The sequence below is a fragment of the Mustela putorius genome, unplaced genomic scaffold (assembly GCF_011764305.1).
Source record: "Mustela putorius furo isolate JIRA1106 unplaced genomic scaffold, ASM1176430v1.1 tig00003983_pilon_pilon_pilon, whole genome shotgun sequence".
Classification (NCBI taxonomy): Eukaryota; Metazoa; Chordata; class Mammalia; order Carnivora; family Mustelidae; genus Mustela; species Mustela putorius.
In genome coordinates this window covers 11368431-11395155 of record NW_025422123.1, presented here as the reverse complement: position 1 = coordinate 11395155, position 26725 = coordinate 11368431, and the positions used below count along the sequence as shown (strand labels likewise).

Here is a 26725-nt window from a genome sequence, read left to right as displayed (position 1 = left end):
TCAGGTCTCATTTGAATATCTTTTCCTTCAAGAAGTCTCCTTGATCCCCACCACCCACCCCTACCACCTTGTCATATGGTCCTATTACACCCTATTCTCATTCTGTAACTCCCATCACTTCTTTCATTTCTCATTCAGTACATGTCCCCCATTAAACTGTTCAGCATGAAGGGGAGGAACCACATCTGTGATCACTGTTGTATCCATTGCACTTTGCACTCTGTATTGCTGAATAAATAAATAAATGATGGAAGGGCTATATAGAAATATGCCATCTCAGGTGGCTACCATACGTGGTGGATATTATTAACTGTTGTGTCCTGATTATTCTGTCATAATTTTATTACTCATTAGCTTCAAAAAATACTTAAGAACCTTAATTATAATGTACTTACTGTTCTAAATTGGTGTCTTGATTATTGGTAAACTGTTCTTGCCATCCTTGCTCTTACTCCTTGTGTTGTATTTTTTTGATGTGGTAAAGGCCATTGAGGCGGTATTTTCTTTTTATTTTTAGCTTGCATCATTGTTGAAAACTTGGAAAAGGCAATTAAGTAACACTGCCACACAACCAAGATTGTAAAAAAAAGAAATTATTTTCTGCTATCTACTATAAACTCTCTCTTAATTATAATTTTCAGTAACAGAATATTTGGACTTGAAATGTTTAGACACAACAAAACAATTTAGCAGTATTGTTTTAGATGACTTGGATTCTTTTTTCTGGCAAACGAGGCAGTTGGCTTCATCAGTGCAAAAGATTTTACTCCTGGCAGATAACAATAATAAGAAGACCAGAAATGCTCCTGTGGGAGCTGAGAACTAATATCAGAATAACAATTTGCTTTGCAGTATGGCTTATGGTTGAATTCTTAAGGTCACTAATTTCTTTTTTTCTAACAACTGCTGATGATGGTTATCTTGTGAAATAATAAATGTGTGGTTTGAGCCTAATTTTTAGGAGCTGAGCATAGCCCAGCCCCTGCTCTGATGGTCAACACATGTTACCACTTTTCATTGTTATCCAGAGCAAAGCTATTTGCTAGTCAAATGCATTCATTCAATAGGTGATTATTTATTGAGCATCTATTTATTAGGCTCTTCACTGGATTATACCCTAGACATATAAAGATAAATAAAATAGCAAGTTCCCTGCCTTCCTGCCTTCGTCAATCAAGAGAAATGAGAATTAAATGTTATCAGATCTGAGCACCCCCACCATAATGGAGATTTTGATTACTAGCTCCTGCCAATGTGACACTGTTTACACATATTCTTAAGTGTGTTTGCAACTTGGAATAATTTCAGACATCTGTGTTTTGATTGTTTGCAATATAAAGTAGCTGAAGAAGAACTTATTATTAACCAGGCTCACCGAACCTCCCACCCGCCCTGTGGTGGGTATTAAGGAGGGCATATATTGCATGGAGCACTGGGTGTGGTGCATAAACAATGAATTTTGGAACACTGAAAAAAAAATTAAATTTAATTTAAAAAAATTTTTAAAGATTTTATTTATCTATTTGACGGACAGAGATCACAAATAGGCAGAGAGACAGAAAGAGAGAGAGAGAGGCTCCCTGCTGAGCGGAGAGCCCAATTCAGGGCTCGATCCCAGGACCCCAGGATCATGACCTGAGTGGAAGACAGAAGCTTTAACCCACTGAGCCACCCAGGTGCCCCCAAATTAAATTTTTTAAAAAGTTACTATTAATCATAGATATACTTGAGTACACACAATATCATGGAGAGAATAATTTATATGTGGAAATGGCATACTTTTAGTCTCATAAAATTGCTAAAAATGACATTCACGAGAAACCTTTTCTCTGAAATACATTGTTGTATGTATCAGTCACTTAATTATTTTGCTTAACAACATCAAAAATTAACACATCACTCATATACTTTGATTGGGATGACTTAGTTGGAAATTATAATATTTTTAAAGATTTTATTTATTTGACAGACATCACAAGTAGACAGAGAGGAAGGGAAGCAGGCTTACCTGCTTGAGCAGAGACCCTGATGCGGGGCTCGATCCCAGAACCCTGGGATCATGACCTGAACCGAAGGCAGAGGCTTTAACCCACTGAGGCACCCAGGCACCTCTGAAAATGATCATTTTTAATAACTAAATTTTAATCTAGAGATGTTTGTGTTCAGAATGCTGAAATGACTTGGTAATAAGAAGAGTATGACACACACTTAGAGAAAACCATGCATAAAATGACAAGTTCCTCAAGATTTATAGGCTCCCAGTTACTGGGAATAGAATGAGAGTTAATGTTATGTCTTTTTTCCCATTCTGCCAGCCAGACAAGACCTCTTATTTGAAGGGCAGGGCTCCCTCCACTGTTCTTTAAATCAGGGCTCTGCTGTCTGACAAACTGCCCTCCATGATTTTCATAGGATATTTATAACATTGGGAAGTGTACAAAAAAGGAAAATGTTTAATGAAGAGCTTTGCATGTTACAGCACTATACATCATATGGTTCAATTTAGATTCTCTTAAATATCAGAGTTAGAATGAAATTATCAAAAGGGGAAAAGTCACATGGCATTGGTACAAACAAGATGTGCCTATTTGTATTTATGTTTGCTAATGAAATTCAGTCATGGTTACCACTTTGATTTTAAGAGTCTTGGACCACCATTCAGTTTTATTCATTGTAATTAAATCTCTTGCCCACACGCAGACACAAGGGGAGCAAGAAAAGGGGGGCATATTTTATCTCTTAAAAAACTACTACATAGCTTTGATATGGAGTTCCAGAGCTTCAAAGATTTGTAGCATTAAAACAAAACAGCATGTCTCTTGGGGTACAGTCACCTCCTAAGGGAAATGGAGGGTTCGGGAGAGGGCTTGGACTCTGAATCCAGAGACCCCACCACAGACAGGGTTGAATTGGGGCACCTGGGGCCAGTAGAATTGGCGGCAACTTGATACCGTCTCCAGTGTCGCTGCCAGTAAAGAGGTAGAAAAAGGCGAGGTGGAAGCAAACTGGTTTTTACTGGTAAAACTTGGGAGTGGGATGGGGCAGAAAGGAGGGCTAACTTAGCAGTCTTGTGAAATAGCATTCATACAAGAAATTCGGAAAAATACCTACTTTCCTGCCCCAACTCTACTGGCTCTTTTAATAAAGCATACACTCAGGTTAGCCTGTTACTTCTTGTTTGCTCCACTCCCTTTCTACATTTTCCCTCCAGCAGGGCCAAGCTAGTGGCTGTAGGACCCCTGTCCCTTCTGTGCCTCTTTGTCCCTGTGGTGTAGAGAACACACAGGAAACCACCAGGACCATGATAACCAGGGCAACTCCTGGGGCCTACAGATCACCTAAAATGCAGAGTCTCCCCTACGCTTAGTTAATTGGGAGTTAGGAAGAGCTTGGGAAAGGGGCAAATATACACTCCAAATCTTCTGATTGTCCTCTTTACTACTGGATGTTAACTCCAACTGGCCCACTCCAAACAGATCCAGGCGGTCCGCATTATTGCTCAGCCTTAAATCAGACACTGAGCAGAGCCTTAGTAAAATTTCTATGGGAACACATCGTCTGTCACCCCCGAAGGTCCCAAAGATGCATACTTTGGCCATGGAACCTCTCAGTCACGTTTTTCTTACTGATTTTGATATTTCCCCATTTATCAAAATTATTCTTTGGGGCACTTAGGGAAATTAAGTGATTCTCCAGGGAGGAGCTAATCATATAGCAGAAGAGCCAGAAGTAGAGTAAAAAGCTCATAATGACCTGCCTTGTTCTAACTACTCAGCTGTCCTGTTTTAGACATCATTAAGCACCCCCACCACACACACACACTTCAATCCCTTCACTTTTGTTCTGATCCCAAGGGCTCTTAATCCAGAAAAACAATATCTTTCCCTACATCTGTTTTCCCCATCAGGGTCAGAGAAGCTAAACACATAGCTTTGGGCAGAATGAGAACCATCCATAAAGAGCCCTAGACTGAGTCCAGAATCCTGCGCTGACCAGTGATGAGTCTGTCTCTCTTTCTCTCTCTCTCTCTGGGTATTGGTTTTTTTCATCTATTAAATTAGGAATTGGAAGAGATCCCAAAATTCTATTGTTCTTTGATTCTAGATAAAAGCAGAGGGTTTTGTTCTTCAGTTTCCAAACATCCATGTTTGCAGATATGGTAGGATTTCCTTCTATTTTATGACTAAATAACATTCTGTTGTATGTGTATGTATATACATATATTTTTATATAAAGAATTTATATTTTTTAAATATATCTGTATATATAATATATATTCTTTATATATACACATATATGTGTATGTATGTATATATATACCATATATATATATTCTTGAAGCATTCATCCATCAGAGAACATTTAAGTTGTTTCCGTAGCTTAGCTATTGTCAAGAATGCTGCAGTAAACATAGAGGTACAGATATCTCTTTAAGATACTGATTTCAGGGGCACCTGGGTGGCTCAGTGGGTTAAGCTGTTGCCTTCGGCTCAGGTCATGATCTCAGGGTCCTGGGATCGAGTCCCACATCAGGCTCTCTGCTCAGCAGGGGGCCTTCTTCCGTTCCTCTCTTTCTGCCTGCCTTTCTGCCTACTTGTGATCTCTCTCTGTCAAATAAATAAATAAAATCTTAAAAAAAAAAAGATACTGATTTCATTTCCCTTAGGATATGGGAAATGAAATCCTATCCTATCATATCCTATCAAAATTGGGATAGGGAAAAAATGGGATTGCTGAGTCATGACTATCATAATTTTATTTTTAATATTTTGAACAACTGTCACACTGATTTCTATGACTGTAGTGTATTATATACACACCAACAGTGTGTAAGGGTTCCCTTTTCTCCACATCCTCACCAGTGTTAATTATCTCTTATCTTTTTGTTAATAGCCATCCTAAATGGTAAAAGGGGATATTTCATTGTATCTATGATTTTCATTTTCCTGATGATTAGTGACGTTGGGTACCTTTTCATGTACCCCTTAGCTATTTGTATGTTTTCCTTGAACAATGTCTATTCAGGTCCTTTGCCTATTTTTAATTAGATTATTTGCTATTTTGCTGTTAAATTATATGAGTTCTTTTTATATTTTGGGTATGAACTCCTAAAATATATGATTTGCAAATATTTCCTTCCATTCTGTAGGTTGCCTTTACAATTTATTGTTTCCTTTGTTATGCGGAAACTCATCCTTTTAATGTAGTCTGCTTGTTTATTTTAGTTTTTGTTGTCTTTGCTTTTGGTGTCTGATTCAAGAAATTATTTCCAATACCAGTGTCAAGGATCTTACTCCCTGTGTTTACTTCTAGGACCTTTGCAGTTTCAGGTCTTACATTCACGCTTTTAATCCAGGTTGAATTGGTTTTTGTGTCTGATTTTGTATAAGGTCTAAAATACGGGTCTAGTTTTATTCTTTTGCATGTGGCTGTCCATTTATTTGAAAAAATGTCCTTTCCCCTAGTATATCCCTGGCTCCTTTGTCAAAAATTAATTGACCATATACATGTAGGTTTATTTCAGGGTTCTCTGTTCTGTTCCATTTATCTGTATCTGTTTTTATGCCAGTACCATACTGTTCTGATTACTATAGCTTTGAACATAGTTTGAAATCAGAAAATGTGATACATACAGTTTTGTTCTTTTGTCTCAAGATAGCTTTTGTTATTCAGGGTTTTTTGTGTTCCATCCTTGGGTTTGTATTTTCTATTTCTGTAAAAAAAAAAAAAAAAAAAAAAAAAAAGGCGGCAGCATTGGAATTTTGAATAGGATATGATAGGATAGGATTGAATCTGTAGCTTGCTTGGGGTAGTAACAGACATTTTAACAATACTAATTCTCCCAGCCCACAGATTCAGGATATCTTTCCATTTATTTGTGTCTTCCTCAACTTCTTTACCAGTGTTTTATGGTTTTGAGGGTAGAGATCTTTCATCTCCTTGGTTAATTTTTTTCCCAATGACTTTATTGTGTTTGATCCTATTGTAGATGGGATTGCTTTCTCAGTTTCCCTTTGAGATAGTTTATGGTTTGTGTACAGAAACACAACTGATTTTTGCAGTTGATATTATATCCTGTGTTAGTGAATTAATATATAGTTCTACTTTTTTTTTTTTTTTTTTGCTGACATCTTTAGGGCTTCCTATGTATAAGATTATACCATCTGCAGAATATTATGCAGCCATCAAAAAAAACCAAATCTTGCCATTTACAAGGACATGCATGGAGCTAGAGGGTATTATGCTAAGCAAAGTAAGTAAATCAGAGAAAGACAATTATCATATGATCTCACTGATATGAGGAATTTGAGAAACAAGACAGAGGATCATAGGCGAAGGGAGGAAAAAATGAAACAAGATGAAACCAGAGAGGGAGACAAACCATAAGAGACTCTTAATCTCAGAAAACAAACTGAGGGTTGCTGGAGTGGAAGGGGGTGTGAGGGATGGGGCAGCTGGGTGGTGGACATTGGGAGGGTATGTGCTATGGTGAATGCTGTGAATTGTGTAAGACATGAATCACAGACTGTACCCCTGAAGCAAATAATATACTATATGTTAATTTTTTTAAGTTTATGCCATCTGCAAACAGAGATAATTTTACTTTTTCCTCTCTGAATTAAGTGTCATTTTTTTTTCTTGTCTAAATGCTATGGCTAGGACTTCTACTACTTGCACTACTGTCTTGTTCCCAATCTTAGAGGAAAGGCTTTTAACTTTTCACCATAAAGCATGATGTTAGCTTTGGGTTTGTCATAAATGGCCTTTATTATGTTGAAGCATGTTCTTAATACATATAATGTGTTGAGAGTTTTTATTATGAAAGGATGTTGACTTTGGTCAAATGCTTTTTTCTGTACCTACTGAAACGGTCATATGGTTTTTACTGTTTATTCTATTAATTTAGTATGCCATGTTTACTGATTTATGTATGTTTAATCACCTTTGTATCTCAGAGATAAAACTTCACTTGATCATGATGTATAATCCTTCTAGTGTGCTACTGAATTTGATTTGCTAGTAGGTTGCTCAGGATTTTTGCATCTGTGTTTAGCAGGGACATGGCCCGTGTGATACTGTGATTTATGAGAGACTATGGACTCTGAAAAACAATCTGAGGGGTTTGCAGTGGCAGGGGGGTGGAAGGTTGGGGTACCAGGTGGTGGGTATTATAGAGGGCACGGATTGCATGGAGCACTGGGTGTGGTGAAAAAATAATGAATACTATTATGCTGAAAATAAATAAATTTAATTTAAAAAAAAAGAAATATGTATTTGATCTTCATCCCTGTTTTTGGGACAGAGCTCCTAAAGCCTTTGGAATTTCTCATGGGCTGTACAGGTATCTCTTGTTATGTCAGTGAGGTGACCTCTAGAATGCACCTAAGGATGGAGGCTGGTTACCAGTGGAGCCAATCATGTGATTAGGGGTTTGATCTTTCCATCCTACTCCCCAACCTCCTGAGAGGGAGGAGAGCCTGGAGATTAAGTTTGGTTACCAGTGGCCATAGAGTTAATCAATCTTGTTTCTGTAACAAAGTCCATTTAAAAAAAAGTTGGGGTTCAGAGAGCTTCCATGTTGGTGAACAGATGGAGATTCAGGGTGAGTGGCACACTCAGAGAAGGCATGGAAACTCCAAACCCTAACCTCGTACCTTGTCCTATGCATCTGTTTCATCTGACTGTTCCGAATTATATACTTTTGTAATAAACCAGTAATCTTATGAGTAAAATGTTCCTCTAAGTTCTGTGAGCCACTTGGGCAAATTAATCAGACCCTCAAGTCTACAGCTGGTCAGTCAGAAACACAGATGGTAACCTGGACTTGTGATTGGCATCTACCACATGGGGGGCAGGGAAGCAGCAGTTTTGTAGGACTGAGTCCTTAACCTGTGGGGTCTGATGCTCTCTGTAGATAGATTTGTCAGAATTAAGTTGAATTATAGGACACTGAACTGGTGTCCAAGAATTGCTTGTTGGTGTGGAAGAAAAACCACATTGGAATTGGTGACCAAAGTCTTAGACTGTAATTTTCTTTTCTTATAGTGCCCTTGTTTGGCTTTCGTATCAAGATAAGGCTTGCCTGTAAAGTGAGTTTTAAGGTGTTTCCTCCTCTTCAATTTTTGGGTGTTTGAGAAGGATTGGTATTAATTCTTTTTTAAACATTTGGTAGAATTCATCAATGAAGTCTTCTGAAGGTCCTGGGATTTTATTTGTTGGAAGATTTTCTATAACTGATTCAGTCTCTCTGCTTGTTATTGGTCTGTTCAGATTTTATATGCATCTTTTTTGTATTTTTTAATTTTTACTTAAATTCAATTAATTAACATATAATGTACTATTACTTTCAGAGGTAGAGTTAAGTGATTTAGCAGTCTTACATAACACCCAATGTTCATTACGTTATGTGTCGTCATTAATGTCCATCACCTAGTTACCCCATCCCTCTCTACCTACCTTCCCTCCAGCAACCCTCAGTTTGTTTCCTATGTTTAAGAGTCCCTTATGTTTTGTCTCCTCTCTGATTTCATCTTGTTTTATTGTTTTCCTCTCTTCCCCTATGGTCCTCTGTTTTGTTTCTTTAATTCCACAAGTCAGTGAGATCGTATGATAATTGTCTGTCTCTGATTGAATTTTTTGCTTAGCATAATACCCTCTAGTTCCATCCACGTTATTGCAAATGGCAAGAGTCAAGCAGAGAGAGTCAATTATCATATGGTTTCACTTATTTGTGGAGCATAACAAATAACACTGAGGACAGGGGGAGATGGAGAGAAGGGAGTTGAGGGAAATTGGAGGGGGAGATGAACCATGAGAGACTATGGAATCTGAAAAACAATCTGAGGGTTTAGAAGGGGAAGGTGGTGGGAGGTTGGGGGAGCCTGGTGGTGGGTATTATGGAGGGCACGTATTGCATGGAGCACTGGGTGTGGTACATAAACAATGAATTCTGTTACACTGAAAAGAAATTAAATTTTAAAAAATTTTGTCACTTATACCTAAATAAATCTGAAGAACAAATAAATTTAAAAAAAATTTTTTTAAAGATTTTATTTATTTATTTGATAGAGTTTACAAGCAGGCAGAGAGGCAGGCAGAGAGAGAGGAGGAAGCAGGCTCCCTGCTGAGAAGAGAGTCCAATGTGGGGCTCGATACCAGGACCCCAGAATCATGACCTGAGTTGAAGGAGAGGCCTTAACCCACTGAGCCTTCCCAGGTGCCCCAAGATTTCTTATTTTTGATGACTGAATAATATTCCATTGTGTATGTGTGTGAGAGAGAGAGAGAGAGAGAGAGTGTGTGTGTGTGTGTGTGTAATCTTCTTTGTCCATTCATCTGTCAGTGGATGTCTAGCCTTTCCATAGTTTGGCTATTGTGGGCATTGCTGCTTTTCAGTCTTGGTAAGTGTTTTAGCAGTTTTCTAAGTTTTCTTAGCAGTTTTCTAAGAATTTATTCATGTCTTCTGAGTTACTGGATTTGTTTGCATATTTTCATAGTGGCACTGATGATCCTTTGAATGTCTGTGAGATATGTTATAATGTCACTTCTTTTATCTGTAATTTTATTTGAGTCATCTCACTTTTTTTTTTTAGTCTAGCTGAAGGTTTGTCGGTTTTTTCTTCAGAAAACCATCTATTAGTTGTTGATCTTATCTACTGTTTTCCTATTCATTTATTTCTGCTGTTATTTTTATTATTTCCTTCCTTCTGCTAACTTTGGGCTCAGTTTGTTCTTCTCTCTCTAGTTCTAAGAAGTATAAGGTTATATATTTTTTTAAAGATTTATTTATTTGAGGGGCACCTGGGTGGTTCAGTGGGTTAAGCCACTGCCTTCGGCTTGGGTCATGATCCCATGATTCTGGGATCGAGTCCCACGTCGGGCTCTCTGCTCAGCGGGGAGCCTGCTTCCTCCCCTCTCTCTCTGCCTGCCTTTCTGCATACTTGTGGTCTCTCTCTGTCAAATAAATAAATAAATGCTTTAAAAATCGAACAAACAAACAAACAAAAACGGATGCAAAAAATCCTGCAACGCAAGATTAGGAGTCATGTTTAAAAAAAAAAAAAAGATCTCAGACCCTGAGATCCTGACCTGAGCTGAAGGCATAGGCTTAACCTACTGAGCCACCCCGGTGTCCCTATATTTTTTATTTTGAATCTTTCTTTTTTTCTGAGTACAAACATTTACTGCTATGAACTTCTCTATCAGATCTGCATTTGCTACATTCCATAAGTTTTGGTATGTTATGTTTCCTTTTTGGTTTGTCTCAAGATACTTTATTTCCCTTTGATTTCTTCTTTGACCCATTGACTATTCAGAAATGCATTGTTTATTTTCTATTTATTTGTGAGTTTTCCAAATTTCCTTCTGTTACTGATTTCTGGTTTCATACCATTGTGCCCAGAAAAGATACTCGATAAGATTTCAATCTTCTTAAATTTTTTAAGCTTAGTTTATAACATAACATATGATCTGTCCTGGAGAATGTTCTGTGTGCACTTGAGAATATTTTGTATTGTTCTGCTGTTGGATGAACTGTTCTATATATGTCTGTTAAGTCCATCTGTTCTAAAGTGTAGGTCAAGTCCACTCTTTGTTAATGATATTAGGTGTGGATGATCTGCCCATTGTGAAAGTGGGATATTGAAGTCCATTTCCTCCTATTTTTGCATCAGTGTGTTTTTGCCTCCAGATCTGTTAATAATCATTTAATATGTTTAGGTGTTCTGATATTGGGTGCATATACATTTATGATTATTACAGCCTCTTGATTAATTGCCCCCACTACCGAACAACCTTCCTTATCTCTTGTTACAGCCTTTGACCTAAAGTTCATTTTTTTCTGTTATAAGAATAGTTACCACTATCCTTTTTTCTTTCCATTTGCATTTCTTTCATTTTCAGCCCATGAATGTCTTTAAAGCTTAAGTGAGTCTCTTATAGGCACCATATAGTTGGATCTTTTTTTTAAAATCCGTTCAAGCACTCTGTGTCTTTTGATTGAAAAATTTAAACCATTTACATTTAAATTAATTATTGAAAGGTAAGGACTTACTGTTGTCATTTTGTTAAATGTTTTCTGATTGTTTTGTAGTCTTTGGTTCTTCCTCTCTTGCGGTCTTTCTTTGAAAACTGATTATTTTTTTAAGATGGTATGCTTTGATTCTTTTCTCATCATTTGTGTATTTTGTATAGGTTTTTCTTCATGATCATCATGAGGCTTTCATAGTAAATCTTGTAACAGTCTGTTTTAAGTTGAAAACAACCTAACTCCCATTGCCTGAAAAAATTGTACACATTTACTTGTCTCCCAGTTGTATGTTGATGTTACAATTTACATTTCTTCATATTGTAAAACCATTAACAAATTATTGTAGCTATAGTTATATTTAACACTTTTATCTTTTAATTTATATACTAGTGTCTAGTGATTTCCATGCCAGCATTGTAATATTGAGTATATTGAATTTGTCTATATATTCACCTACATCAGTGATTTTAATACTTCCATGTTTCCATGTTACTAATTAGCACTCATTTGTTCATCTTAAGGAACTCTCTTTAGCATTTCTTGTAAAGTAGGTCTAGTGTTGACCAATTCCTTTAGCTTTTATTTGTCTAGAAAAGTCTTAACTCTACCCAGGAACTACTTTCCTGGGTTAAGTATTCTTGATCGGCATTTTATTTTCTTTGACTACTTGAGTATATTATCCCAGTGTATCCTGGTCTGAATAATTTCTTCTGAGAAATCTGCTGATAGCCTTACCAGGGTTCCCTTGTATGTGATGATTCTTTTTTAAACTCTTGCTGCTTTCTGAATTCTCTCTTTATCTTTGATATTCAAGAGTTTGATTATGTTTTCTCAGTAAAGATCTCTTTGGGTTGAATCTGGGGATCTTTAAGTTTCATGTATCTGGCTAGCCATCTCTCCCCAGAGTTTGGAAGTTATCAGCCATTATTTCTTTACATTTTCTGATCCCTTCCCCCTCTCTTCTCTATCTAGGACTCCTATAACATGAATATTGTTTTATTTAATGGGGTTCCATAATTCACACAGGCTTTCTTTATTTTTTTTTTCATTTTTTATTTATTTTTCTGCTCCATATGGATAATATTAAGAGACCTGTCTTCAAGTTCACAAATTCTTTCTTCTGCTTGTTTGAGCCTGTTAATGAAACTCTCTGTTGCATTTTTTTTTTCATTTCATTGACTGTATACTTCACCTCCAAAATGTTTTTATGATTTCTCTTGTTTGAACCGCTCATTTTATTCTTGCATTATTTTCCTAAGTTCATATTGTTCTCTGTGTACTCTCAAATCTCACTGCCCTTCCTTAAAATAATTGTTTTGAAATCTTTTTCAGGTAACTCACAGATCTCCATTTCTTTGGGGTTAATAACTTGAAAACTATCAAGCACCTTTGGTAGTGTTGTGTTTCCTTATTTCACATCTCTGTGCCTTTGCATTAATGTTTGCTCATTTGAGAGAGGAGTCACCTCCTCAAGCCTTTTAGATTGATTTTGGTGGGGAAAGACTCAACAGAAAGTGGCTCTGAGGGTTCTGGCTGAATAGGGTACTGTGTCTCTGGGTCTGGAGAGGGCACACAACATAATCTGTACACCTACATCAACTGAGATCAACATTGACAAAGACTATGGGGTTCTTCTTTGACCAAGACTGCGGAGATCCTATAAGCAGCAACAGTGACTAGGGCTGTTGGGGTTCTAGGTGGAAGAGACTGATGGGGTCTTCCTATTCTCTTTTTTTCCCCCTGTGGCAGGGAGTTCTATCCAAGGGGAATGCCTCTTGGTACCAGGTCTGGTGAACTGGCACCCAGTACAGCAGTGAAACCAGGGGTCCTGGGGCCCAGATGCACTTGTTTTGGTGGTAGTTCAAATGTCTGATGAGCATGCATGGGCAGATCTCCAAGGAACCAGAATCAGAGACTCTGGGGATCACCACAGTGATTTGGACCCCACGATGGGGGCACACAACAGTGGCACAGGTTCTGGGATGACAAGGTACAGCAGTGACTTGGGCCCAGGATGAGGGGTGTAGCAGCAGCATGCCCTGGGGATGGTGGGTCAAAGCTGTGACTCAAGGCACAAGGGGCATGGCACAGAGCTGTAGCATTACAACCCACCCATGGCAAGTCAGTGCCATGGCTTAGGACCCAGAGGGTGTAACAGAGAGCAACAACAGCAGCATCACAACCTAGTAATGGCAGGTCAAAGCCACAGCTTGTGACTCCAGGGATCAGTCACAGAAAGCAGCAGGTCAGCCCCAGTGATGGCTGATCAAAGCCATGACTTAGAACCCTGAAGGCAGGGCATAGAAAGCAATGGCACTTCTAGTTTCACAAATGGCAAGGTGCTGTGGCATTCCAGTCCCAGAGAGTGGGGCACAGCAATAACCACAGCAGTCTCACTACAACAGTAACTCCAGGAAGTCCCTGGTGAGGAGACACAGCAGTGAGGAGACACTCGGTGTTGGTGCAGACTGGGAGTGCTCAGTGGCAAAGTCTACAGATGGCCATGGCAGTGATGCTCCTCTCCTTTTCCCATCAGGTCTAATCCCTCCAAAGGGGTTCCTCTTTGCACTGAGCTTCTCTGGGCTGGGAGATGGAATGAAGCAGGTTAAATGCTTCTTAGACTTTTCTATGAGGCTGTGCTCAGTATTTGAGCCCTGCAGGGCTTCTGCTGCTTCTTAGTTATAGTCTCAAGCTTTCCCAGAGCTGGTTTGTCTGTTTATAGTTGTTTATTTACCGTTTTTGTGGGGAGACAAGCTTTGGGACCTCCTAGCCAGCCATCTTGCCAATATCAGTCCCTACAGTGAAATTTTTGTTATATTTCATTTGTTTGAGAAAGTGGAAAAGAATCAGGAAAGCTCGTAGTGGAGAATAAGTATAAATCCAAACTGATGGAAGGGGTAGTTTTATCTATAGTTAAACCTTTAGTAATCAAGCTAATGGTACAAATAACAGAGGTCGTGTTTTGTAGTGTGTTTACCTTTTGTTTAAATATTAATCTTCTGTTTTTTAATATTGATTTTTATTCCTTAAAATCTACGATTTATCGTGGCCCACAAAAAAGAAGCAACAAACCCATTTAGGATTTAAATTTTTTCTCTAGCTTGTCTATATGCAGATAAGAAAAAAAAAAAACATTTCAAAAGTGAAAACTTATGAGTTAATTTCTACCCATCAGTGCCTATAATGCCATAGGGAGAATATGTGTCAGCTCATCCAGTTAGATCAACATTCTGGTAGTAGGCTGTAATTTGGAACTGAATGAATATATGAATGTGTAAAATTGGGAGCTAATTTGATCCTCAATTTAAGAGAAACAAAAAGCCTATGAACTGCAGTTGGTCTTTGAAAGAAAAAAAAAAGTATCTTTGCTGGTAACTTTAGAGATCCTAGCATGTCTAAGGATTTCAACAAATTCACAGAGGAGCAACTCATAGTTGAGAACAGAGCTTTTTTAAATAAGAAAGTTTAAGTGGTATATATCACATAGAAGCTGGGTTGTTGGGTTGAAGATAACTGCGTTATTGATTAATTTTTAGTAGTGGCGGAGGTGGTCCCAGCTTTTCCCTGCCAAGGCCTGGCTTTTACTAAGTAGGAGTATCTGTAAAGATATAGAAGCAGGGAGTCACTCATAGAATCTGACAGTAGACAGTAAGCAGGATACAAAGTGTTCATGAGAATGTGGCCTCTGGAAGGCCCTCACACCAAGCAGTGTTTAAATTTAGTTTCAGCATTCACAACACAAACAGAGAGAAATTCATAGTTGACACAAAGATGAGCTGTCCTCATCCATCTTCCTTTAAAGTTGCTTACTCGGGAAAGGATGCCAAATTTGGGATGTTCCCATAATCACCCTCCACAGACAACATACATCCTTTGTACATCAAAAGGAAAAAGCTGTGACTCAGGCTGGAGGACCCCAGGGGATTGGTTTGCCGAAATTGCTCTTCACTAATCACATGCTTGTTTGTCCCTTCTCTATTTTAGAATTGGAATTGGAAGCACTTATTCCAGAAATCTGGGGCAGGTCTAAACTCTGGCTTTCTTGTTAAATGTGGCTACCCGAAGTCTCTCTAGTCTTGTAGTCATTTGCAAACAATAGTGACAAATCATCTGTGAAGGTGAATTGATCTTTGAAAAGTAACCTCTTCAATACTCGACAGAACCATTTCACATGCCCACCCTGGAAAAATGAAACTTCGTAATTTCTCAGGTGTGCTTAGCCAAAACTCCATCTTCCCTTGAGCCAAAACTGCTTTTTCAAGCAGGACTCACTTCAACCATTTACCTTTACAAGGAATCCAGCTCAACTCCCAGGTCCATTTATCTCCATGTAAACCATCCCCCGGCTTTCAATATTATGTTAACGGCTGTCACTGTGGTTGTAAAATTTCAAACATCAAGGTCAAGAACCTGAAAGTATGACTTTGGCATAAGCCTTTCTAAGGCAACTGTGGTGAGGGGATGGCGGGGGGGGGGGGGGACGGGGGGGGTGCTGTTTCGAGACCTGAGGCTCCCCTGCCTGTGATTGTGGGAAGACACTATCCATTCCTGCAATTTATTTGCAGCTCTCTGAGGAGCTCATCTAATGCTGTTCTCCAGTGCACACTTGTAGGAGGTAAAGCTGGACTTTTCTAGTCCTTCTTAGAATGTTTGCTTCCATCCAAGCATCCGGTAGCACAAAAAGTCTGACGGTAATGAGCGAGCTCCCAGACAGAGCTCTGAGGGAGGAAACGTGGAAAGTGCCACTGTTTTTCTCATCCTTGAAATGCTGATCTGGAATGAGTTGAAGAGCGACAGGACCAGCCTCTGAAATGTCAGCCTGCGTCCCAAAGCCTGACAACAATAGTACATCCTGAATAAGCTGAATGTTTGGAGGAGAGGTTTTGAAGGGAATTGAATTTTATGACGAACAGGAAGTTATGCAGAAAACCGTTTTTGTTTCGCCTCATGTAGGTAGAGGGCTTTCAGAAAAGCTTGCTTCCACTTTTCTCTCTTTGGGTGTCATTTTAAATGTAATTTAACCATTTTTAGATGTAAACTCTTCGGCCCCTCCACAGCATTATCTTACTCATAAAAACTTACTCTGTATTTCCTATAATGTGGCTGTTGAAGGTAAATATATTGGACTGGAAGTATGCAAACTCTAGCATCAAAGTTATTAGCCTAAAGGGAAAAAAAATCCTTAATAGGAGATTTTGTCATTTTTCTGCTTTTCTGAAAACAGATTGTAGAAAAAAATCCATCTAATTGAGGGTTATGAATTCTCTGGGTATGACTAGTCCTAGTTTAAATAATGAAAAATGTGGTGAAAAGGGTAATTTTCTTCCTAAGTCCTGGATTTTAGTTCTGTTTCATTCTGGGTTTCATTATGAGACTCAAGGCAAGTCACAAGAGGCCCTGTGTCGTCTAGCTCTTCTAGTGCTGAGCTGTAGAGTGTATCTTACGGGAAGAAAAAATCATGCAGTTTTACTTGATTTACTGGAGTACATCATATTATTGCCATTAGTATCCATTTTCCCATTTTCTTTTATGGTAGTATTTTATCCCACTATGACTATTCATACGCATTCTATATTTACATGTGTATGTACATAAAATTATGTAAGATTCAAGCTTTCTGTAACGTCCGCAATGTACAGAACTCCTTAGAGATCACTGTATTTTAGCAAGGAGGAAAGGCCTCTGCTAGTGTCTGTTTCCAAGCTTTTCACGGAGACTATAAATGAGGCCTGGGAAGGCTCTAACGAGTCAGTAATTTATAGACTATTAAGATAATTAATTAGCAGTGATTCTTGAGCATATCCAATCAAGAACACATGTTTATAAAGGACAAACAGATTCAACACAACATGTCTCTGACCTAACCAAACCCAATCAATTAACAAAATGGGATCTCTTAGTTTGCATATCTCCCACTCCCCCCAAAATAGAATCGCTAACCACTTGTTAACCACACTGACTTTCTACCAGACAGAGTGATGGCCCCAGAAATGTTCAGATCCAGCACCCAGTTACAGTGTAGGCAGCAGAGTCTACAAAACAGGAAGAAAGCCCTGCTTGCTTTTTTGCCTCCTTTCCTGGTTTGACTTGATGTGATAATTCATTGCAGATTTCTTTTTCTTTGACAGAGTGCCTACCGCAGGAATGGGATGGCTTTTCTGGCCTGCTGATGGGACTGTGACTGTAACAACAGGAAAGGCAATGTTATATTAAGGTGATTTCTGTTCCCCTCTTTGGACAAAATAAAATACAAGTTTACCTTCTCTGTGTCCTCAGGAGTGGGTTGGTTTGTTGTGACTATCAACTGGCTGACTGCAGCTCTTTTTTCCAGCCCTCTCAATGCTTCGTCTTGTTTACTGGCTGGGCCGTTTAGCTAATTAATGGCAGGATGTTTGGGATAGTGTGTAGGTGGACAAGAATGCAGATCACACAATTTTGAAATTTTAATTTGGAATGGATTTACTGCCCTCAGCTCACAGATCTTAAAAGCAGTGTCTTGTCCCCACCACCGTCTCCTGCCCCACCCCCCGCAGTGTTTAGTCTGTGTTTTATTTGATGCATTTTGTAATCCAGGTTTGGGACAAAGGAAACAAAATTAAAAGGACAGTCACTTCTCCCCTGGCACCGTCTCACCAACTTCACTTTGCAACATCTGCTGATCACATATATCCTACTCGTATTTTAGAGACCAGCAGTCATTTTATAAACTCACACTAATCAGAGACATAATCGATCTGATGAACTGTTTGTTCCCGTCTTCGCATCCCTTGTCCGCACTTGCAGCGTACGTGTTATCTGTCATGCCTTCTTCCCAAACTTCCTGAGGATCTGCCTGTTGTGCGTGTTCTCCCTCCTCTAGGCCCTCTTCCCTGTCTTCACGTCTCTCCATCCCCTGTCCCTCCAGTCCCCAGGCCCATCACACACACACACACACACACACAGAGCCTTTTAGAAACAAAATAATCAGAATCCGTTGATTAAGAGTAGTTGAGTGATTTGCTTTCTCCCTCTGAAGCATTCCCACAGCTACACTGGGATTGTGGACTGGGTAATTTCTTGCTAGTAGCAGCTGAGTTACCCTTCTGTACTTTTCTCCATTAAATGAGGAACTCAAACTTTTGAGAACAAATCAAAATGTAGCAGATATAATTGTACAGTTCCTGCTTCAACTTGAATTACAAAAAAGGAAGTTATTTCTTTAATTTGGTAGGACTTCTGTGCAATTTTATTTTTATCGTGGTTTTTGCACAAACCGAAAGAGCCTTTTGTAAAGCATTAATAAAAACAGAAATAAGAAGCATGAAAGATTTTCCTCCTATGACCAAATGATCGTGAGTCTCCATTAATATGATTGTGCCATACTGTTGACATTTGTTAACTATCATTTACCTGTTCTGTGTTAGTCCTTCTGGAAAAAATCTTCATGTCAAGAACAAAAAAACGCAGATATATAATACCAAAAAATTGCCAAGGGGTTTTGATGTTCCATCTGTGCTTGTTGAAATGTATGATTAAACTTTTCTTTTTATCATCATTCTTATTTTTCTTGGCATCCCTAATCATGGAAAATTATAAGCTTGCAGTAAACAGCCTAACTTTTAAAACGACAGCATTTATTGTATTTGGTTTCGATCTGCCAGGCTTATAGATGTATAAAATTTTCAGGGGCTAATTTTTCACATCAAAATTCCTGCTCTCCCACATTATACATTTTAAAGTATGCACAGGCAAAAAAACACAGGGTTTAGGTTTTTTTCCCCTTCATTTTATTCTACCTGATCTCCTTATAGTCCCAGAGAAGGAAGACTCAACGTACATTTCTCTCAGAAATATGACAGGTCTGTGTTTTTGTTGGTCTGGCGTATGTTTGTCTATCTTGAACAGTCTGACAGGTAATTATTTATAAAATCTGGTTTTACCCAGTAAGTCCATATAATAACCTTTCACTTTTCATCATAAGCCAGTGAGCTGAATTTAGAATAAAACAAGGTCATTTATGTCTGTCCCAAACCAGCCTAGATGTCCCCATAATTGCTCAATATTAATATTTTTAATTCTTTTTTTCTTTTCTACACTTAGTTTCTTTCTCTGACTCTTTCAGCAAACTGAATTTGAAATAAAACTCAGTGAAATAAAGTTTTCTTAAGCAGCGGGTATACAAAAAAATGTATAGAAGGAAAATTTCAGAAAATGTGACTTCAATAAATTGCTCTCTCAAGATTAAAATGTTCGGTAAAATCATAAAATGTTAGAGCAGAAGAGAGTCTTGGAAATCATTGCAAACAACCATTCGTTTTCCCAATGAAAGTATGTAGCCTGGAGAGGGAAGTTAACTTTCCCAAGGTCACTCAGCGGTGGCAGTGACGGCCCAGAGACCACACCCATGGCCCTTAATTCTCAGGCTACCATTTTGCTTCACCATATTGAAACATTGGGATTTTATGGCATGTTTATCCTAGATGATAACCTACATTTATTTTTTTTAAAAGATTTTATTTATTTATTTATTTGACAGACAGAGATTACAAGTAGGCAGAGAGGCAGGTAGAAAGAGAGAGAGGAGGAAGCAGGTTATCCAAGGAGCGGACAGCCCGATGCGGGGCTCCATCCCAGGACCCTGGGATCATGACCTGAGCTGAAGGCAGAGGCTTTAACCCACTGAGCCACCCAGGCGCCCCAACCTACATTTATTTTTAAATTTATTTTTAAATGATACTAGTTTGGGCATATTATAAAGCATAAGTGTTACATTAAAATCTTCAAAGGGACATGGTATAATTAAATAATCTGTATTATATGTCAGTTATCATCAGTTTTTGGGGTTGTTTTGTTGTTGTTTTTTAAAGATTTTATTTGTCAAAGAGAAAGCAAGGGCAGGGGGAGCAGCAGAGGGAGAAGGAGAAGCAGGCTCCCAGCTGAGCAAGAAACCCAATGCGGGACTTAATCCTAGGACCCTGGCATCATGACCTGAGCCAAAGGGAGACGCTTAACTGACTGAGCCACCCAGGAGCCCCTATATATCAGTTTAAAAAAAAAAAAAAAAGGAGGTCTGCAAGCAGGGGAGATGGAACTAATATACTTTGAGCACCAACTCTCTGTCAGGAACCTCACCTCTGGGATTTCACTGATCTTCACAATGATTTCATGAGATAGAGGCTATCAGAAACAAAAACAACCACATCAGGCTCATTTCTAAATCAAATGTGAATACACAAAATAATCTGTATTTTTGTAGCCTTGTGTTTTGGAGATCAAATCTGAAAAAAATAAGTAAAACCCAACAAATCAGTAAAAATAGCCCCTCTTATGGGAAATTGACAGGGCCTCGTAGATTTGAGGGTAAAGGAAATAGAAATATTTCTCCCTTCACCTAAATTGGGAATGTGACGTTCCGAACATGGCATTTGAGGCCATGTCATTAACCTTCCTGCCTTCACATATTGCAATAGTTAAGATTCAGAAATAATGTTCCAATTTTAGAACCAAGAGTTTTTATTTAAAAACCATCAGAAGCACAAATATTTTTTAAACGGTGTATATAATTCCTGTACCTGGGGAAAATTCTTCATTTATCGCTGTTTGTCCTTTGTTTCTATAAAATAATAAACAATCCACATGTAATGTTTTTACCACATAGAAGACAAATACACATAAGTGGCGATTCTTGGTCTGAAAGAAGACAAGTTTGCTTGTCTAGAAATTAGAAGGTTTAATTTTATGAAAAAATGTTATATAGTTCCCAAATCAGGTATTTCTTTCCAGTTCATATAACCCCTTGTGTAAAACTGAATCACTACAGAGAAATATTCCCTCCTCTACCCTCCTGGAATTTAGATAGAACCTTCCCAGGTTGCATTTAAAATTCTACCTTCAACCATGTATACATCTCATAAAATATTTTATGGTTTCCGGTACGCTCTGGCTGAACATTTCATAGTACATAAACATTTCTGCAAATAATAGGAGGGCATCAAGCTGAATGACTGTGTCACGGCAGTGGCTCCCACAGAAAGCTGATTCTCCAGCAATGTATTTTTCTTATTTTTATCTCCTTATTCGAAATCCAAGATGAAACTTTCCATGCTTTTAGAGTAAAGGGGAGAGGGGTGAAGGAAGGCGCGGGACTCTAACAGTGTTCCAGGAGCTGTGTTCATTAAAGCAGAGGCTTTCCACAGAAGGCATCAAGCCAAACTTAAACAACAAAACCATGCCTGCAGGAATTAGATATGAATGTGATGGCCAAATAAGGGCCAGATGCCTTTCAAAACTCAAATATTAAAAAAAAGTCCTATCTCTTAAAGTAAGTCTCCAGTGTTGGGAATGATACTGTAGCACTTCAAAAAAAAAAAAAAAAAAAAAGCCAACACAAGGAATGAGACTTGCATTTGTTTTCTGGAACAAAATATCAGATATTCAAGCCATCATAAGTCATCGGAGCTTTGGCAATTGAAGCATTTTGCAAAACAATCAATTCCTAGAAAGTCACAAAAAACCTACATACAATATTTCATTGTTGGAAACCACTATAACTCTGTATAGAGCATTATATTCATGTTCCTCCTTCTGCTCATCGCCACCTAATATTCACTATTCCATTTTTTTAAAGGAAAAAAATTACTGGCAATTCTTTATTGGGATATTGGGACAATCAAAAAATACTGGGAAAAATCAAGAATCAAGATGATCGCTTAATTAATTTTACTCAAACCAGGTTAACGCTTTGCTTGCTCTCAAAATGAGGCTATGTTGTACCAGCGTTTTAAGAATAAGTTTGACATAATAATTACAGCACTCCATGTGCCATCCAGTGTACCACATACTTTGTCCGAATTGTTCCATTAGATACTCACAACCCCTTCACAGGATGCGCACTGTTACCCCCCACCCCACCCTCCATTGCCCACAGGTAGCAGAGGGGAAGCCAGTGGAGCTGGCATTTGTACCCAACGCATTGACCCCCAAGCCCATATCCTTCGCCACTGTTCCACCGCATGGAGCATGCTCGAGTATAGGTTTCCAATAATGTATTAAAGAGAATTGTTGCTCTGAACCTAGAAGCACTTCTCAGTGCCAGAAAACTGGTTACAAGAAAATTTCATTTTAACTGAATATTCTTTCTCTAAGGCCAAGTACTAGGTATATAATGGGATATCATATCACGTGCCATAGACTATAGTTACGTTGAATGATGCCAAGTCCTCTATAATGTTTTAAATCTAAAGATAAATACATATGATCAATGCACATACTCAGAATCCCTATACAAATTATAAGAAAATCTTCCTCAAAGATCCAAGATTCATGTTTATAAAGCCTCCTTTATGAAGATCAAATTTCTCCAGAAAGCTCTAACTACTTATGCTACTGTTTTATGCTTTCATGTATGCTTGTCCTGTTATAAAATAATCCCCATCTTGTGTACTTTGTGTTTGCAGTGGCAGATACAGAGGTACATATGACAACCCCTGAAACTTTGTAAAAATGCCCTTTTTAGTTGTTTGCTTGTAAATGATGACATAGTCATTCTTTCTCCTGGCCAGGGATTTCTGTGTGTGTGCTTGGGGGGAATGGCAGACAGGGAGAGAGAAGAAAGTGGAAAGAAACTTGCTGAGCATGATATGTAGTCAGCAGCTTCCCTAATTCAACCCCAGGTCTCCTCTGCCTCAGTTCAAGTTACTTGCTGACTTAGGTCCCTTAGGATTCCCAGCTAGGAACGGACCAGCCTACCTGCAGCGTTGTTTTCTGAATGGCATGGATTGACTTCTTCACTTCATTCAGACCACTTCAAGAAGTTAGTTCACCAGCCAGCACATTGGCCACTTCTTGTCACTTAGCCAAGGTGTCCCTAAGCAGTGGGGAGTGTGTGGCTGGTGGGTTGGCTGGCCACACTTCCATAGATCTGACCTGAGAAGAGACAGTGAGCACAGACGGACTTAGGCAGTTTGTTAGTTATGCAGCAACACAGGAAAGATCAGCATGGTGTCAACATCCTGTGTTCCAGGGAGGGGGGCCCAGATGACACCAGACATGAGGGTTGGGGTACTCTACCATGGTCTACCATGCAGCACCAAGCCTAAAGGACAAGCAAGCCGTCCCTTAGCTGACGCTCGTTTCCGAAAAAAGCTGTTTCCCCCGCGGTATGTAGGACATGCTGTTCCCAACATGAAAAATAAATCTGCCTCCCCTCTCCTAGGTTTTCATGGTGGCCTCCTTCCCCAGCTCTTTCCCGTAAAGGTTGCCTCCATGCATGCTACCTTCTGCTTCCTCTGAGCTAATTATGGCCCTCTTGTTCTTTATACTTCCTGTTTGGTGTCGCTAATTGTCTCTCTGTGTGTCTCGTAGCCTGCGCCAGATTAAGAATTTCTTGAGGGCAAAGTCTTGAGCATGTACCCCCTTGAAATCCCCACATGCACATATTAGGTATTCAGTAAACATGTGTTGGTTGGTTGGTGGAAACAAAATTATTCATTTAAACATAAGCACAGAATTTTTTTTTTTTTGTTTGGTTAAATGTGTTTAATCTAGTATTGATGCATGTTTGGCTCAAATCTCATGAACTGTAGATGATCACAGCTTTTTTCTTAAAGACAAATGCAGTGTCTCAGAGAAACCAGAGCCCTCTGGGCATGGGGCTTCTTGGAGCCTGTATGAGTAGGTCACTGTCACTTCAGTCTTATTGGAAGGGGTTAGTGACCTCAGAAAGAGAGGTTGCCTCACTCACAGTTGTACTACTAAACCTAGGAACGTTTTTGTTCCATCTGCATCTGTACAAACCTGGGAAGGAGTTAGAGACATACTTGCTATTTTTACATATAGCAACATCTTTGAAAATGTGCCAGTTCTCCTGCTGGTTTATTTAAAGACAGCGAGCCATTCTACAATCACATTTCCCTAAAGGTAACAGCAGTAATATGTCCACTGAACATAAAGCAAATATGAAGATCTATTTAGCTTGAAAATAATGAGATTTTTGTGAATTGGAAGCAACAGTTTATCACCCAAGAGTAGCTTACAATGAAAAAATCTGGGGTTTTTGTCTCTGTTATTCATTCATTCAGTCAGTCAGTCCTTCAGTCATTCCATCATGTAAAAAAAAGAAAAAAAATAGCACCCTTGAAAGTTGAAAAATCAACATGAAGTCTGTAATTCCCAAGCAGTGAGCCAGGGACCTGTGCGAGAGTGCAATTCTTGAAAGAGAGTGCAATTCTTGAAAGGGGCCTAGGAGGCCACCTACATTAAATTACCTGTAGATTAAATAAACATGTTTTGCCCATGTAGGTGCCACTCTAGGTTTAAATATATACATATGTGCTCATGTGTTTTCTAAAATTCGATTCATTTAAAAGGGATCCTGAAATCCTGGTAGCTTTTTGACATGACATATGATTTTTCATTCAAGAGTTAACAAAAGTACAAGTTATAGAATGTGTGGGTCCGTGAATTTCTTTGTGTTAAAAAGTGATTCTCAAGCTCAAAAAAAAAAAAAAAGCTGTTGCTTTCTGTGCTCTCACGGTAACTTTCGTCGGGCTCTTCCATCCCGTGGTGAATGGATTGGGCCTTCTGAAGATTTTGAGCTGCTGTAACTTAGATTTAAGTGTGTATTTTTCCTGTGACATAAAGTATCACCTGAACTTTTTTTTTAGTATGTCTTATTTTGGGGAAAATTTATGATCTTTTTAACATTAGGAAGTTTCGCTTTTCCTGACATTTTATTGCTTTGCGTATTTGAAACATTTCAATCCCAGACAATAAATACTATGTGATTATTGTTTTCATATGGATAGGCTATTTCCTCCTGGTTTTTCCCAACCCCTTTTCCCAGTTAATAATACTCAGAAATTTATTAATACTTAACTGTGCCATTCAGCTTTTCCAGAATCGTGTATAATGAATGTTAAAAGAGAGACAGGTCTCAAAGAGGGGTAGTAGCGCTTAAAAAGAAATTGAGGCGTGTTTTATTTTAGTTAGATTTCAAATGTTTCCTGTTCAGGTGAAATGAAGATTATATGTATTCCATAAATCATTTTTGTAAATTATCCTAACCAGTGATTGCATTAAATGGTATCTTTTTATATCCTTGTTATGGAAGCGAAACAGATCTCAGCAAAGTAGGCGGATGTGAGCCAAGTAGGGCCATGAGGCCTCAGTGTGGGAAAGCATCCACTTTTAGACCTCTCCTCACGGCTCCCTCCCCTTCTTCAGGTCTTTTGTCAGATACCACTTTCCCATACGCCTTCTCTGCCCACCCTTTCACATACTGAAACCCCAACCTCTGCCCTAGCACCCCATACCCCTGTTCCCTGCCTCCTTTTGTCACCCTAACACCTGCTTACCATTTCATATATTCACGTGGTTTGTTCATTCCCTCCTCCTTCTAGAACAGATTGTCTCTGCTGCCATTGCCTCCAGCACTTAGACCAGGCCCAGTATCTACTACATGCCAGTCAATGCTTTCCTAGATGGACAAATCATCGTTCAGTCTTTAATTCTGCAAAGTCTTGCAACGCCATACCCATGGGATTGCCTTCCAGCCTTGCACTGTTCCTTCTCACTTCTGGCCTGGCCTGTCCTTTTCTCCCCTCCTTCCCCCTGACTTTCCCAAGTCCTCTGAACCTCCTCAGCTGTATTCGTCAGCACAACTTTCTAAAAAAGGTCTTTACATTTTAGGACTTCCAAATCCCAGTGCATTTTCAATGGAACGAGAAGTTTGGCCACCACAAGCAAGAGTTGAGTTATGACATAGTTAGGTTTTCATTTAATATCTTGTAAAACTTTTTGATATATTTATTTCACTACTTATTCAAATTTTCTTTTTCCCAAAACTCCAGGTTAGCAAATGGTTTTGGTGTATTTATTTATGACCTCATAGAGTCACAGAGTTTTTTTAGACAGGACACATAGAATATATTTCTTTTTTAAAAAATTAGTTGAATGTAGTATCATTTACATACAGTAATAACCCCTTTTTAGATATACAGTACAAGTCAATGACTTTTGACAAATAAACACAGTCATATAACTGCCAACACAATCAAGATGCATTAATGCCAAAAAGTTTTCTCATGTTCCTTCGTAATCGTTCCGCACCCACCACTCCTGGCAACCGCTGATCTGACTTCTTTTTTTTTTTTTTTATCTTTTCCATAATAGCAAATAAATTTAAATAGTTCTAAACAAGTTTGGATTTAAGGGTTTTTTGTGTCTAACTTCTCTCACTTAGCATAATGCTTTTGAGATTCACCCATGTCATCGTGTATCAGTAGTTCACTTCCTTTTATTGCTCAGTAATATTCCATTGTGGATGCCCACAGTTTGCTTATCTGTGTAACTGAGTGGACATTATTATTGTTTCCAATTTCTGGCTATTGAGAATAAATCTGCTATGAACATGGATGGATTTCTGGCTATTGAGAATAAATCTGCTATGAACATGGATAGACAGAGCTTTTTGTGGACTTACATGTTCATTTCTATTAGGTAAATACCTAGGTGTGGGATAACTGGGTCATATGGAAAGTAAATATTTAATTTTCTAAGAAAGTGTTTTCCAAAGCATCTGAACCTATGGGCCCGCCCTCCAGAAATGTGAGATTTCTAGTTACTCCATAACTTTGCCAGTATTTGAATATGATTCATTCTGTTGTTTGTTTTGATTTGATTTTAGCCATTCTAATAAGTAATAATATCTCACTGTGC

At 38.6% G+C, this 26725-nt stretch overlaps 1 protein-coding gene across 6 annotated transcripts in view; it reads left to right on the top strand.

Annotated features, from left to right (window-relative positions):
* Positions 1-26725, top strand: part of SUPT3H (SPT3 homolog, SAGA and STAGA complex component) — a 560284-nt gene that overhangs the window by 514667 nt on the left and 18892 nt on the right. For 5 of the 6 annotated variants that reach the window (XM_004739777.3, XM_045071049.1, XM_045071051.1 and 2 more), the window contains one exon: positions 17158-17292. In XM_004739777.3, the coding sequence (XP_004739834.1) occupies positions 17158-17199 (42 nt within the window). In that variant the 3' untranslated portion in view covers positions 17200-17292. Of the gene's footprint in view, positions 1-17157; positions 17293-26725 lie in introns of those variants that run through there. The other variant, XM_045071047.1, reaches the window with a different exon arrangement.